At 39.9% G+C, this 13,298-nt stretch overlaps 1 protein-coding gene across 1 annotated transcript in view; it reads right to left on the bottom strand.

Annotated features, from left to right (window-relative positions):
- The window catches only part of PIGK (phosphatidylinositol glycan anchor biosynthesis class K), a 67,667-nt gene extending 54,610 nt beyond the window's left edge, over nt 1-13,057 (bottom strand). The window contains exons 1-8 of the mRNA XM_036388189.2: nt 12,644-13,057; nt 11,151-11,204; nt 9,029-9,120; nt 6,841-6,976; nt 5,494-5,605; nt 5,052-5,148; nt 4,590-4,707; nt 3,759-3,869 (exon numbers count right to left, since the gene is read on the bottom strand). Of these exons, the coding sequence (XP_036244082.1) occupies nt 3,759-3,869; nt 4,590-4,707; nt 5,052-5,148; nt 5,494-5,605; nt 6,841-6,976; nt 9,029-9,120; nt 11,151-11,204; nt 12,644-13,042 (1,119 nt within the window). The 5' untranslated portion in view covers nt 13,043-13,057. The remainder of the gene's footprint in view (nt 1-3,758; nt 3,870-4,589; nt 4,708-5,051; nt 5,149-5,493; nt 5,606-6,840; nt 6,977-9,028; nt 9,121-11,150; nt 11,205-12,643) is intronic.
- Nucleotides 13,058-13,298: the final 241 nt, after the last annotated feature.

Below are 13,298 nucleotides of genomic sequence, written 5' to 3'. Positions count from 1 at the left end.
TGTTATGTACCCAGCAGACACTGAAGGCAATACAAATGCATGTTGGACACAAAACCATTTTGCACAAGTCCTACCACACTTGCCACAACACAGATCACCTGGAAACAGTGCAGGTTATGTGAGTCCCTCACATTCCAGCCACACAGAACATTCTACACAAGAGATTTAACATACAGGACTAAGAATGTCACTCTCCACATGGGTGCTCATCTTTCTTAAGCTTACATTTTCCAAGTGATTTTCAAAAACAGGTCCATCAACCACAGGAACTAGAGCTCATATACCTAAATTACATCATGGGTCAGCTCTTAGAGTTGCATCCATATTGACAAAACCACAGGTCCTAATCAGCTCAGTGCAAATACAACTTGAATTATCCCAGATTATGACTGGCAAAAACCTGTGAGTTTCAAATCATACTTCCCAGCAGAAATACTGTGCTCAGACCGACACAAAATGCACAGGCTTTTGTTGCTCATTCTCTTTGGACAACTTACATTACAAAAAGTTTCTCAGAGAAGAAACAACCTATCTGGCTTTTCTTCGTAGAGGACAGATTCTACCTCCTCATTCCCCCCTTCTGCTCTATTCCAGTTTCTCTTTTATCCCTTTTTAGCCCAAGCCTGTGAGCCTGTGGCATTAGGCTGCTTGTCCAGGGACACCTCAGCTCACTTTCACCTTTACCTGAAGCAGACAAGCACACATATACACTCAGCTCTTATTTTAAAGATTCCCAACTCTCTTGTTGGCTGCTATCACACAGCTGCTGAAGAAAAGATGGGGCAAATCATCCCCTTGTAATCCTCCCTGTGGTGAAAATGAACTAGACCCATCAGCATCATGCTTCCCACACAAAAGCCATTTGTTAATGCACGCACAAACTCGCTACAGTTCTCATTTTCACCAAAACCCTATCAATTTTCTCCAGCTTTGCTCCAATTAAGGACACAAACATAAAAACTAAGTCTCTGAGCTAAACCATAAAAAGTAAGCATTTGTTTTAATCCCACTATTTGAAGCACAAATAATGCTACAGTTATACAAGTCTCTCGCCAAGGTTTTGAGTATGCTTGTCCTAAAAAACTGCATCAGCACTGAAAGTGGGAAAATGACACTGCACCCAACTAATCCTGCACCTGTCCTGCAGCAGTTTATTACCACAACATATTGATATGAATTTGAACAAAAATATGAAGCGGCAGTGAGAAGAAAACTTCAGTGTTAAAAACCATCCACTATCACTCTGAGAAAGGACTGCAAACCAATTATACCACAGCAGACTAACACTAATAACCAAGGTCTTCTGACAAAAAAAGGAAAAGGCTAAAACACTGGCTAAGTTAAGCACACGGTTTCCTATATTAATTTTTCCAAATTTTTATTTTTTTTTCAAACAGAGCTAAAGAACTCCCCCAGCTTTGTTATCTTAACTTTTCTAAAAACAATTTAGTTATTATATGATAAATGCCACCTCATTTAGAAATTTATTTAAATCTTATTTTAAAAGTTTAAATGTACAACATTTCAATGTACAAATGTACAAATTTCAATGTAGTCTTTATTTTCTGGGAATTGTGATCAAACCTATAGTCAGTCATTTGCACAGCTTTATGCTATCCCTTAGCAACACAGATGGAGCAGGTGGGGAGTAGGTGGAGTGGATTATGAAAAATGATGTATCATTCTTTGCAGGAATGCAATATCCAAATCCTAGGTGCATGTGAAGAGAAGCTGTTTCAAGAGTGGTTAGAAGAAAGTAGAGGTAACAGGACAGAAGAGGTGTAACAAATACACAGTACTTCAAAAAGAGAAGACATTAGGCATATCAGAAGATCAAACAACTGAAGATCATTTAATTTTAAAGCTAAGTAGTAAGCACTGTAAGTTACCCTGATCTTGGAAAGCATTAATTTAAACTTAAAAAATCAGAGTTGGAGAGCTGGATAGAGTACCTCCAGTGCCAGAGTACCTCCTGCAACTGCTGGCAAAAAAAAACAGGTTTATATCTTTACCATGGACTAACCATATGTTATTTTGGAACTCTTAGATGAAGCCCTGAAAAGTACCAAACCAAAGTCAAGTGGTCACATTTGTTGAAATGTGTGCAGATTACAACTCAGTACCTGATCACACAATGGTCTGGGTTGCAAGAGACCTTAAAGATCACCAAGTTCCACTTTCCTGCCAAGGGCAGGGACACCTCCCACTAGGCCAGGCCTTGAAGTCCCATCCAACCTGGCCTTGAACAGATCATCACAAATCACAATATATTTGTGTCCCTTCTCTTCCACTCCTCAAGCATCAATCAGCAGATCAATGCATGATAAGATGACTTACATGATGTAAGGAATTTACCAGTATGGATAACTTCCCTCAGCTCTTCCTGAGTATTTGGCATATGAGCAAAAACACAGTTAGGTATCTTCTCTGAAGAGCCCAAAAAGTACTTGGCCAGCTAACAAATTTTTACACTTTTCACAATAATCAGATTAACATCCCCCTGGCCAGCCCACCTATACCACTTCCAGAAAGTGTGTTTCACAGCAGAAAGCACTGTTCCTTTTAATTACCTTTTATTATTAACACAAATTAATTTTCTGGTTTACAGTGAAATTTGAATGAACAGGCTAATCAAAGATACTTAATCAATAAAGAACTTGCGTATTTTTCTTTATCAAGATTTATTTTAAACTTACCTGTATCCCATAATTAGAAGGTATTATATTATAGGACAGAATTTTATTCCCATATAAATAAGTAAAAGAACCTTGAGTCTTAGCCACTGAATCAATTCTGTATCAACATAAAATCTGCCAAGTGTGGGTTGTTTAGAGAGAATTCTAGCACACATGTAGCAGTCAGGCTAACACCATCCTCTGAAGACAGAGGGTGGCATAAAACTTTTGAGCAGCTGCTTCTTTTACAGAAATGAATCTATGACAATGTGTTCTGTAAGTGGTAGCTCTTAGATTACAGATGTGGCACAGCAGGATTTACAGCTACAAAGTACCAAAGTATAACCCATGACTACAAAGAAACTAGCATTGGAACAGGTATTAAGGGTTAATAAGCAAATAAAATATGACTTTTTATGTCATCTCACCAGTATATATATCTTACTGCTAGAGATGCATTTTCATAAATTTTGTCATATGTTACCTGGTTGAATTCTTTTTTTCCTTCTGCTTCATACCTGAAATCTACAGTAATGTTTGCCTCAGCTATAATTAAGTTCGAACACTGATGGATTTGTACCTATCTTGCTCTGGAATCTAAGCAGATATACAGATAAATTAGTCTCTGCAGGCATTTGTGAGTGCACTGTTAGAATTTTAACTGTTTAATCACATGATGTTGTTTTGCAAAACAACATCAATGCCTGCTTTGCCACATCTGCAAAGTGTCTGCTATCCTGATTTTAGAAGCTTCCTGCTAAAATATTTCACATGCAAATGCTTCATTTTATTGATATGAATATTTAATTAATACTTCATCTTTTTTTTTCATCGAAAATACAAAATCTGGCTAATTTTGGTTATTTTTTTCTGGAGCCAGCAAAGCACTTTCAAATGAGGACAATCCTTGAAGAGTTACACAACTACATTTAACAATAGCAAAAAAACCCTCCCTCCAAAGCTGCTTCCGAGAGAAACAGCAGGAGCATAAAAAGCATTTGAAGAACCCTACAGACAAAATAGATTAGTTTTGGAACTATTAAAGTCATTAGCATATTCATGAATGTTGAGTATTCTACTTACTAGGTCATTCATATTTGTCTGACTGGCTGGATGGATTTCTTCCAAGAATTCTAACACATAGAAGGTGTATCTGTCCATGAGGTGAACGCCAATCCCCAGGTCAGGCTGATGCTTTAAAAACAACACACAGCAGTTATTGGGCACTTGCAGGAGAGAACTCAGCATTCAGGAGAAGGAACAGAATGTAATAGCATATTGCAAAAGTTAAGCTTGATTCTTTTTGTTCTTAGGGCAAATTATGCAAAGAAAATGGCTAGCTGTGAAAAAACCTAGTGCTGATAGGCTAACAATGCAGTTTATCTATAAACTGCATCTTGGCAATATCTAAGTTGTCCAAAAGGCAGGGAACCCCTTCTTGATGGTCCAGCATGGATCTGTGGACTTTGAAAACAGGGCTGGGAGAGCCAATGTATCTTACAGCAGTGCATGGGTTCAGCTAATCCTGACCAGCTGCTTTTGGTCTGGCTGGGATCTCTCCTATGGCTCCTTTTGTAATTCAGCTGGGATATAATTACAGCAGGTGAAGGTTAGAATTTTGTTTTGTTTTATATCAAGTATAGTAAGTCATAGATTGAATATTCCTCACACCCATCTCTCAGCAGTCTTCCCATAAGATTCTGTGCTATCCCTAGACAATGCATATACTGGCCAGCAAGCACAGAAATCCATCATTAGGGACAGCACACTAACAAGTTTTGTCAAACCCTCACAAAATACCTTATAGATTCAGCAATTTGAATAAGAGAAATCTTTAGCTAAGTGTCAGCAGGAATTGTGCTTCTAATTCAGGCATTCTGAAAACTGTCTTCAGGATCAGATAAATCTACTTACTGATAAAGAATCTTCTCCTACTTGGCTGCTAGCCAAGGCCATTATATTGGGTGAGTAAAATCGTTCATACATGGATGCTCCTTGACAAGTATCAATAATAAACAACAATTCATTGTACCTGAAAGAAAGAAAACAGCCTCCTTACCCATTTATACTTAAACAGCATATACATACTTTGCTTTTTAGTTACCAGGGCAGCTGCTCAGAACCTAAGGAACAGGAGCTCACCCTGATCAGTTTTAGGATGTGAGTTTGCCCAAAGCAATACCTTTGAGCAGCTCTAACTGCAGGAAGCTGAAAGCAAAAACTAAAATTCTGCTTTCTGAATGCAAACTGTCAGACAATTTTATGGACAACCAACAGCATCACTGCTGCAGGTAAGCAAGGCATACCAGTAAGACACACTTAAGAGTATATTCAGGATATTCAATATTCGATGTCTACATAATGCTTATTTCTTACCTTCTTTTCTGCCACATTTGTTCAAAGGCATCAGCAAGCTCTACATTTGTGATTTCTTCAGAATCCTGAAATTTTAGGAAACCATTTCCACCATGGCCTGACAGAAAAATCAGAAGTTGGGCAAGAATGTAGGTTAAAGGAAGATATACAGCCTTGTTGATCATTGTTCTAAAACAAGGTAAACACAATTCTCTTTCTACAGAAACAGTCCAACAAAACAAAATATTGGTACAGTAAAAAAAATACACATACACCATTTCAACAGGAAACTATACTGGCTTAGTACTGCTTTAGAGGCATTTTTTTTAATTAGAATGACAGGCTAAAACCAGAAAAAAAATCTTTTGGTCAATCCTTTTGTGCATTTGGACTACTGATGCTTTCAACAAACCCATCCAACTGAGCAAGCATCAATAGATTGTACACAGAAACTTGCAATTACCTGTCATATATATTAAAATATTGCTTCTGTCATCAGAAAGAAGACGTTTTGATCGTGGTGTGCTTGGTGGGATTCTTCCCGTTAAAACACGCAAGAAATTTTCCACAGTAACCTATGAATAGAAGCATAAAGTCATTTTCTAAAGATAAAATATTGATCAGCCACAGGCTGGGTTACAGAACTTAAATAATGGAACACTAAAATATACAGTGTATCTAACCAGACATAGTATGGCATGGTATAAACTGCATAAACATTTTCTGTGTAAGGTTTTACTTCAGGTTAAGAATCATGTGGTACTTTTTACTATACTCCATTAACACCAGCTTGTTGCTCAATTATATCCAATAAATCTACCACCATTATTAAATACAATTTTAAAATACATTTACATTGATCTAAAAACCTGTCAGCATATAGCTTCATTGTGCCAAAGCTGCTCCTGTACTCACAAAATGCTCCAACATTAGTGTGTGTTACCATGGAAAAACAAAAGTTTAAATTCCCTCTGCAACTCAGGAAAGAAAAAACAAGATCAATTCAGTTACATAAGTCTGAGTGATCAGATAAGATCTGATCTGACCATCTGAGTGGTGACTGCAAGACATCCTATAAAACACCCTTTCTCTTTTTAAATACACGTGCACAGCTCAAAAGCCAGCAACAAATCCATACCCTGGAAAAAAAATGATAAAAAGAATGTCGCTCTACTCCAGCTCTGTGTCTTCACTTCTTTGTATAAAGATTCAGAGAAACAAAATATCTACTATACACTTAAATACAATCCAATAAACCTTTAGCACTAATTCTACAGCACTATTGAACCAAGAAATTGGTGTGTAATTTTGTCTCAACTAGTAAAGACACTCCTGGTATGAAGGAATATTACATGAAAAGAAAGGTGACAGGATGCAGATTTTTATACAGTAATTGCTTTGCAGTAATGATTAAGTTATGGCTTTTGTTTTATTTTAGGAGCATATGCTTAAGATTGGGAATTGAAGTACATCTACCTAATAAACAATTCACTTGCACACCAAAATTTTCACAGTAATTTTTGTGTTGCCAAGATGAGACACTGAGCAGTCGTTTCCAGAGAAATTTCAGTGATTCTATTCCATTATTTAAAATAGATACACTAAACATGATTCTAGGATAATGAACTTCAAGTACAAACTCAAATATCAAGGAGGGGAGGGGTATGTATTTTAGACTCATCAGCTGATAATAAAAGCCCAGCCCAAAACCAGTAATATGAACAGAAAGACTTTCTCAGACTTCATAGATGCTGCATAAATCTTTAACACCAAAAAAATAAAGACTCAGTGTTTTAATTAAAGCAGTTACCTCATAGCTTCTGTAATCCACTTCCACATCATCTCCATAGACATTCAGCTCCATGTTTTTATGACTAAACACAGTAGCAGGTTTGGGATTTCGGGGATTACATGCCATATCATCTGCCAGCATCAAGACAATATGACTGTGAACAATAAGAAAAAAATATTTCAGGCATTCTGCTTTCACATAACAGTCAAACAGAAATTAGAACAACACTCTTCAACAATTACAACAATAGCTTGGGTCATTAAAAAGATTCCTGGAATTGCAAGTGAAACTTTGTATAGTTATACCCTATTTCCTTATGAGCATCCTCAGTATCACGAAGATGTCACACACAGAAATGCAGCTGGCTCTCGTTTATCCACAGGACTAAGTCAGGCCAAAGATGAGCAGGAGAGTATTTGACATCAGCAACTCTAGTACACAGGCTTGTGTGGACCTAGGGGGCCAGAGCTCTTAATGAAATAATTCAGAGATTTTTAAAGGGCACTAAAACCAACCAACTCCAAGAATCATGATAAATGTTTAATTTTTGAATGTGATTTTGAGGTTTGTTGGGAATTTTTGGTTGGTTTTTTTTTTTTTGTCTTGTCAGTATTTTGAAAGAAGTCTTGCAGCAAAGACAGAAAAACACATAAAGTAAGTTTGCCTAAGGAAAAAACATGTTCAAATCCACATAAAAATTGCAGTAAAGGCTAAATAAACAGGCTATCTCTCACTCTCTCTTTAGGTCTTCTCCAATGTCTTGGAGAGTATTCTTGTCTGTAGTCTAAAGCATTGCTGGCTTTTTGAGATTAATTCCAGATCTTTAGATATGGATAAGCAATGGATCTTGCTACCGAACACAGAAATCTCAGTCACACCATAGTTCTTGCAGCATTTCTAAAACTCACACTAATTTTGACTTTAATGGCAAAGACGATGCAAAGATGAAAGTTCTCAGGTAAGGGCAGGATTGATGACAGAATTTCTGAGGCAGTGCCAAGGGCACCTGTGCTTCAAAGGCTGCACAGGAGAGAGGACAGCTGCTCCTGAATGACATCCTCAAGAACAAAAAGCATCTTTCTGTGCCTTTCAGCCCACAGCAATTCTGCAGTGCATTCCCTTGGATTTATAACCCCAAAATCATCTAAAAATTGAGTTTCAAAATCCACTCTTTCAAACACCAGAAAGCCATTCCTTTTTTTCTTTTTTTTTTTAATATAAGCAACACAGGGAACAGGATGTTACTGTCAGTGCATTCATAGTTGAGTGGGAGTTAACTGGGGACTCCAGTGTGCAGTTTTGGACTTGGACCTTGGACAAAAAAATGCCAAACTAATTCAATCCATCAGAACATGCATTTTGCAGCGATGAAACAGGCCCCACTTCTTCAGGCAGACATGCTGGAGAAACTACCAGTCCTCTAAACTACCATTAAAAACCAGGACCACAAGGAATTCTATAGGAGCCTATGGTAATAGGTTATTACACAATGGATGCTGGTGCCTTAAATTCACTTCCCCAGTTCTGACAGAAGCAAAGTACATTCTGAAACAGCTGGAAGGAACTGTGCCAACAGCGCTAGAACTCTGAGTAGGAACACAAAGAAAAGATAGTTCAGAACCTTCCTATTCCCTTTGTCAAAGAAGAGATACTGTTCTAACCCTTGTGTAGCACTAGGGAAACACAACTTGTACAGACAAAAAATTAGTTTCTCAAATAAAATCATGCAAAATGGATTTTTTTCAAGGCAACTGTCAAAATACAGGAGTTTCTCTTACAGTTCAGAGCCTTTAAAGACTCAATGTAGTTACAGATGTGGAAGTCTTACATCTTAGTACAGTCAAGGTTACCAACATCTCCACACTAAAAGGAAATAAAGTACAGCAAGACTCACCTCTCACAGTAGTACTGCTTTTGCTTAGTGCATTTAACAGTTTTCACATTACTTTCACTCATTTTCTAAGTGGTACATTTTAGTGGCTAGATCTAATTAGCCTGTTCCAAATGGAAATTCTATTATGCAACTTGCTGCTTTTCCTTTGGAACAATATTACTGCACTTTTCATCACGTTGATGTGCTTGCATTCTTCCTTTTTACTTTTATCCAGTTAAACTGGGAAGAAAAATGTATTTCCATACTGATTCAGATAGCATGAGAACTTTAGCAGCCCATTTGCAAGAACTGGATTCACCAAGATTCCCTCACCTATCAGGAATGCCCAGCCTCTTGACACTTCTGTACACTGAAAGAGTATTTGCCACATGACGATAATTAAACCAGAATCGAGATGTACACACCTTGAAACAGAAAAAAAACCATATTAAATAGTGCAGAGATACAAACCAGCCTGACACATTGCATCAGAACAACGTGATTACAGGAATATTTAAAAAATAGTAACAACTCAGAAAGAATATAGTAACACCAAGAAACTCATGATATAAGTTATGCAAATCTTAGTTGTCCCAAAGCAAAAATTCTGAAAATAAAAGTTTAAAAAAAAAGTTCCTAGCATACTGACTCGAGATAAAATTGTCATAAACCCTTACTAAATATAGAAGGTGGCACTTTGGGGAATAATCCAGCAACAGCAAGTAGATAAAATATTTTTTTTCATTTGCTTTCTCCTTATCAAATGGAAGAGAGATTAAAGGAAGAGTTCTCATCTCAATACCAATCCCATTCTGGGAGCATCCTTCCACAAAGGCACAAGTGAATTAATTCATGCAGAAGCCACACACAGGCGAAAATGCACTGAGTACATTTGCATTTATGGAGTCAAAGTAAGAGCAAAGTGAGCTCTAACCAATACAAATAAATATTTTATTTATAAATATAAATAAAAATGAATCTGGATACAAATTCTCAGAGTTTAATTTCTACTGTTCTAACAGGCAAGGGGTCAGGGCTCAGCCATTCCCTTTACTTACACACTCCCTAAATCAGGTTCTGATTCAGACATTCCAAAAGCTTCTAGAAGAGGTGACTTAAAATCACAAAAACAGAGATGCAGGAAAAATCATTTAGATAGTTTTTTAATTTTCCAGCTCTAGTAGAGCTGTAAGTCAACTACATAGCATCTCTTTCTCTACTCTTTTCATAATAAGAACTGCGTTGTAGCTTAAGTAATAATAAAATTCAGCCTGAAAGAATCCCCTTGTGTATCTATTACCCTGTCAGTTAGGAATTCCAAAAGCCCCACAGGAATCAGTCCATGAGGACATTTGCCTTTCAACAAGACTTAATGCTCTGAAAACAAACTGTGTCCAACTTAGCTGAGACATTTCAAGGTACTATCACCTGACCCCTGCCTCCAGTACCTCCCTTAGAACACAGTGGAAAGCCTCTAAGCTTTAAATATAGCTATCCACGCTGCAGCACATTAATTCAAGCTATTGATGAGGTGGGATTGCAGGTTTGAAGTGCCTGACAGCAGTAACCTCTCTCGGTTTGCTGCTTAAAATATTAGTAGCAACTGTTACAAAACTCAACGATGAACTACTGAGAAAATAAAACCAGCAGAAAATCTGTTCAGCACAGACAGTGTAGGTCCTTGGACCTAATTTTTCACCTTCTTTATGTGTTTTTATGGGTACTAATAAAAACATCTATTTGTTAATAGTATTAAAATAGTATGTTATGTTTAAAGTTTCAAGTTTGTACCTTGCAGAATATAGAAGTTATTTCTTCAATTAGTTACTGTTAACTTTCCTTTTATATTGCTCAATTTTAGTATCTGGAAAACAAAACAGCTGCTACTGAGTAATTACAATAGTGTTCTGAAACAAATTAGTCATTAAGACCTGAATTGTGATTAAGAACCAATTGTGCAGCATGATTCAAAGCTAATAAAAGTTACATGGCAAAGAAAAAAGAAAGGGTACAAACAGTCGATCTAAACACTGTATTGCCTCAACTGATCTTATTCCCAGTCTGTTATCACAAGTTAACAGATTGAATAAGAACAAAAATGATACAAATTCTACCTTTCTGCTCAAAGAGACCAGACTTCCCTGGTATCAGAATTACACCTTTTTTTCAATATGCAGTATGATAATTTAACTATTTTAATGCTTTCGGAACTTTTGTTTTATGAATCCTACCATGTAGCTAGACACACTGAGTGCTTGAAATTCAGTCATATTGAAAAGATAATTTCATTATAGTGTAATGAATTTGTAGGCACAATTTCAAATTTATTTATTTCCAAATGTTTATCTTTCCATTTCTTTCAAATGAGCATGACTCTCGAATGACTGTTGCAATTGCAGCTCCTGATGAAAAACTGTCAACATTATTGGAGGAAAACAACCTGGACCATGCTTACCAAAACTGCCCAGTTATTCGTATGTCCACTTCTAAAAAACTGCTCTGCTTGATCCTGAAAGATGAAAAAAATTTAGATTTTTCAGCACTAAGAAAGAAATGACCACTCATCATTTTGTTATTTCCACAATAGTGTTCAATGCACATGTTTACCACACATTAATACTGAATAGACCTTAGAAAAGCTAGAAGAGAGGTGCTTTTCTTAACATTTGGACATTTCATGTTAATTGCTCCAAATCTTTCCCTGAAACTTGCTACAGAACAAAGAGGAACTATCAGTCACTTGCACCTTAGCTAAAGAAGCCCACACACCTCTATGTCAAAGGACACTCCAAGAACAAAATAATGTGATTTATTGATCTACAGTTTCATCCTTAATGAGAAAAGAGGCTAGGATTCACTAGAGATTCCCTTGAGAATTCACTCAATTCAATTTTCAAAAGCAGGTAAGAGAATCTCCAGTTTGAACCCACTTTAAATCCAAGGTTGTTATATTTATCTTCCAAAATCAGGATCCATGACAGCAACCTTCTGTATAATCTGTGTTCTCCACAGTTCCCACTTTCCTTTGCAGATAAGACGGCCCTTTCTCCTCAATAGAGAGCATAAATCAGAATATAACAAGGGGCTACGACTTCACAGAAGTAAGGGAACAAGTCTTCATGGGACAACAACCCAAATCTGCTGATTCTTAAATCAGACTCTGTTAACTCTCAGGAGTTCTGGGATGATGCTCGTGGTCTTACACAAAACACACGGTAACAGAAATAGTGTTGTACTTCAAGCAGCAAACAACCTGCAGTTTAATTAGTCATCCAGAGATTGTAAGAATATTTCTATTGTTCAAGGTGCGGGGGTTGTTTGGTCCTAGTTGTAATTAATTTCAAGCATAACAACTTGTTAATAACGCAGAATTCAAAAGCAAACAACACTCCAGATGCAGCGTGGGCACAGTGCATTAAGCGAATTGCTGAAACATGAAATTACTCCCACCTGACAAACCCACTGGCACCTGCCGTGTGCAAGCGGGCACCGGGCCGGGGACCCCGGGCCGCTCCTCCACCCTGGGAGCGCCCGCACCCGGTCCGCCGGCTCCGGCAAGGGGCATCAGACACTTAACACAGGTTATAGTGCGTGGCCAGGGAGAAAGTGAATTTCAGAAACCCGCAAGAGGATGAAAAGTCTGAGGGTTTGTAACTTTCAGCAGTTTGAACAAGGCACCGGCGCTCTCGGCGGCGGTTCCGCCCAGGGGCAGCGCCGGGAGGCTCCGCCCGCCGGGAGGCAGCGCTGGCGACCGCGGCTCAGTATCGGTGCCCGCCGTACCGACAGGGCCCCTCCTGCGTGCCGCCAGCGCCTCCGGCCAGCTCCGCGGGCAGCCCACGGGAGCGCTCCCTGCCCGCCGAGGGGCGGCGATAGGGACCGAGCCCCAGGCGCCGCCCGCCCGCCCGCCCGCTCGCTCTCGGCCCCGCCGCGGCTCCCCCAGCCCCGTACCTGGAGGCCGCCGGGCAGCGCCGCGCCGCAGCATCCCAGCAGCAGCAGCAGCGCGGCGGCGGCGCGGGCCCGGGAGGCGCCGGGCACGGCAGCCGCCATCTCAGCCCGCCTCCTGCGCGGCCCGGCCGCCGCGGCTGCCGGAAGGGGGGCGGCGGCCTGTGCGCAAGTTCCGCGGGCGGGAGCGCCGCCGGCCCGGGGCCGTGCCCTGCCCGCTGCCGTCGGCCCGGCGCCTCGGGAGCGGGGCCGCTGCTGTGAATACACCGGGCCCTGGTCACGCCCTGAGCTCTCCCGGGCTGGCAGGGCAGCGGCGGTAATGGCAGCCGGTCTGGCGTGGCCTTGGGCACGCGAGTTCGCTGTGGCCCCGTCGTGAGCCGGGGCTGGAAAACACCGGCCGCGCATCCGCCTTCGGCTTGGTTGGCTCCTGCGGGGTAATAGCAGCCCTTCCTCTCAGCCGCCTTCCAAGAATTCCGTGAAATCCTGGGCTCTAAGAGAGCAGGGCATGGCGAGCTGTGAGCCGAGGGTGTCATCAGGTCTTGGTGGCCGCAGGGCTGGCTTGGAGAGCGGAGGGGCCGGCTCGGGAGAGGGACTACCTTTGGCAAGGGTGGGAGTGGGATCTAAAGGTAGATTTTTTATTTTTTTTTCACGAAGCCTCGCT

Source organism: Molothrus ater, chromosome 9, assembly GCF_012460135.2.
Source record: "Molothrus ater isolate BHLD 08-10-18 breed brown headed cowbird chromosome 9, BPBGC_Mater_1.1, whole genome shotgun sequence".
Taxonomy (NCBI): domain Eukaryota; kingdom Metazoa; phylum Chordata; class Aves; order Passeriformes; family Icteridae; genus Molothrus; species Molothrus ater.
This window is presented reverse-complemented; position numbering and strand designations above follow the sequence as displayed.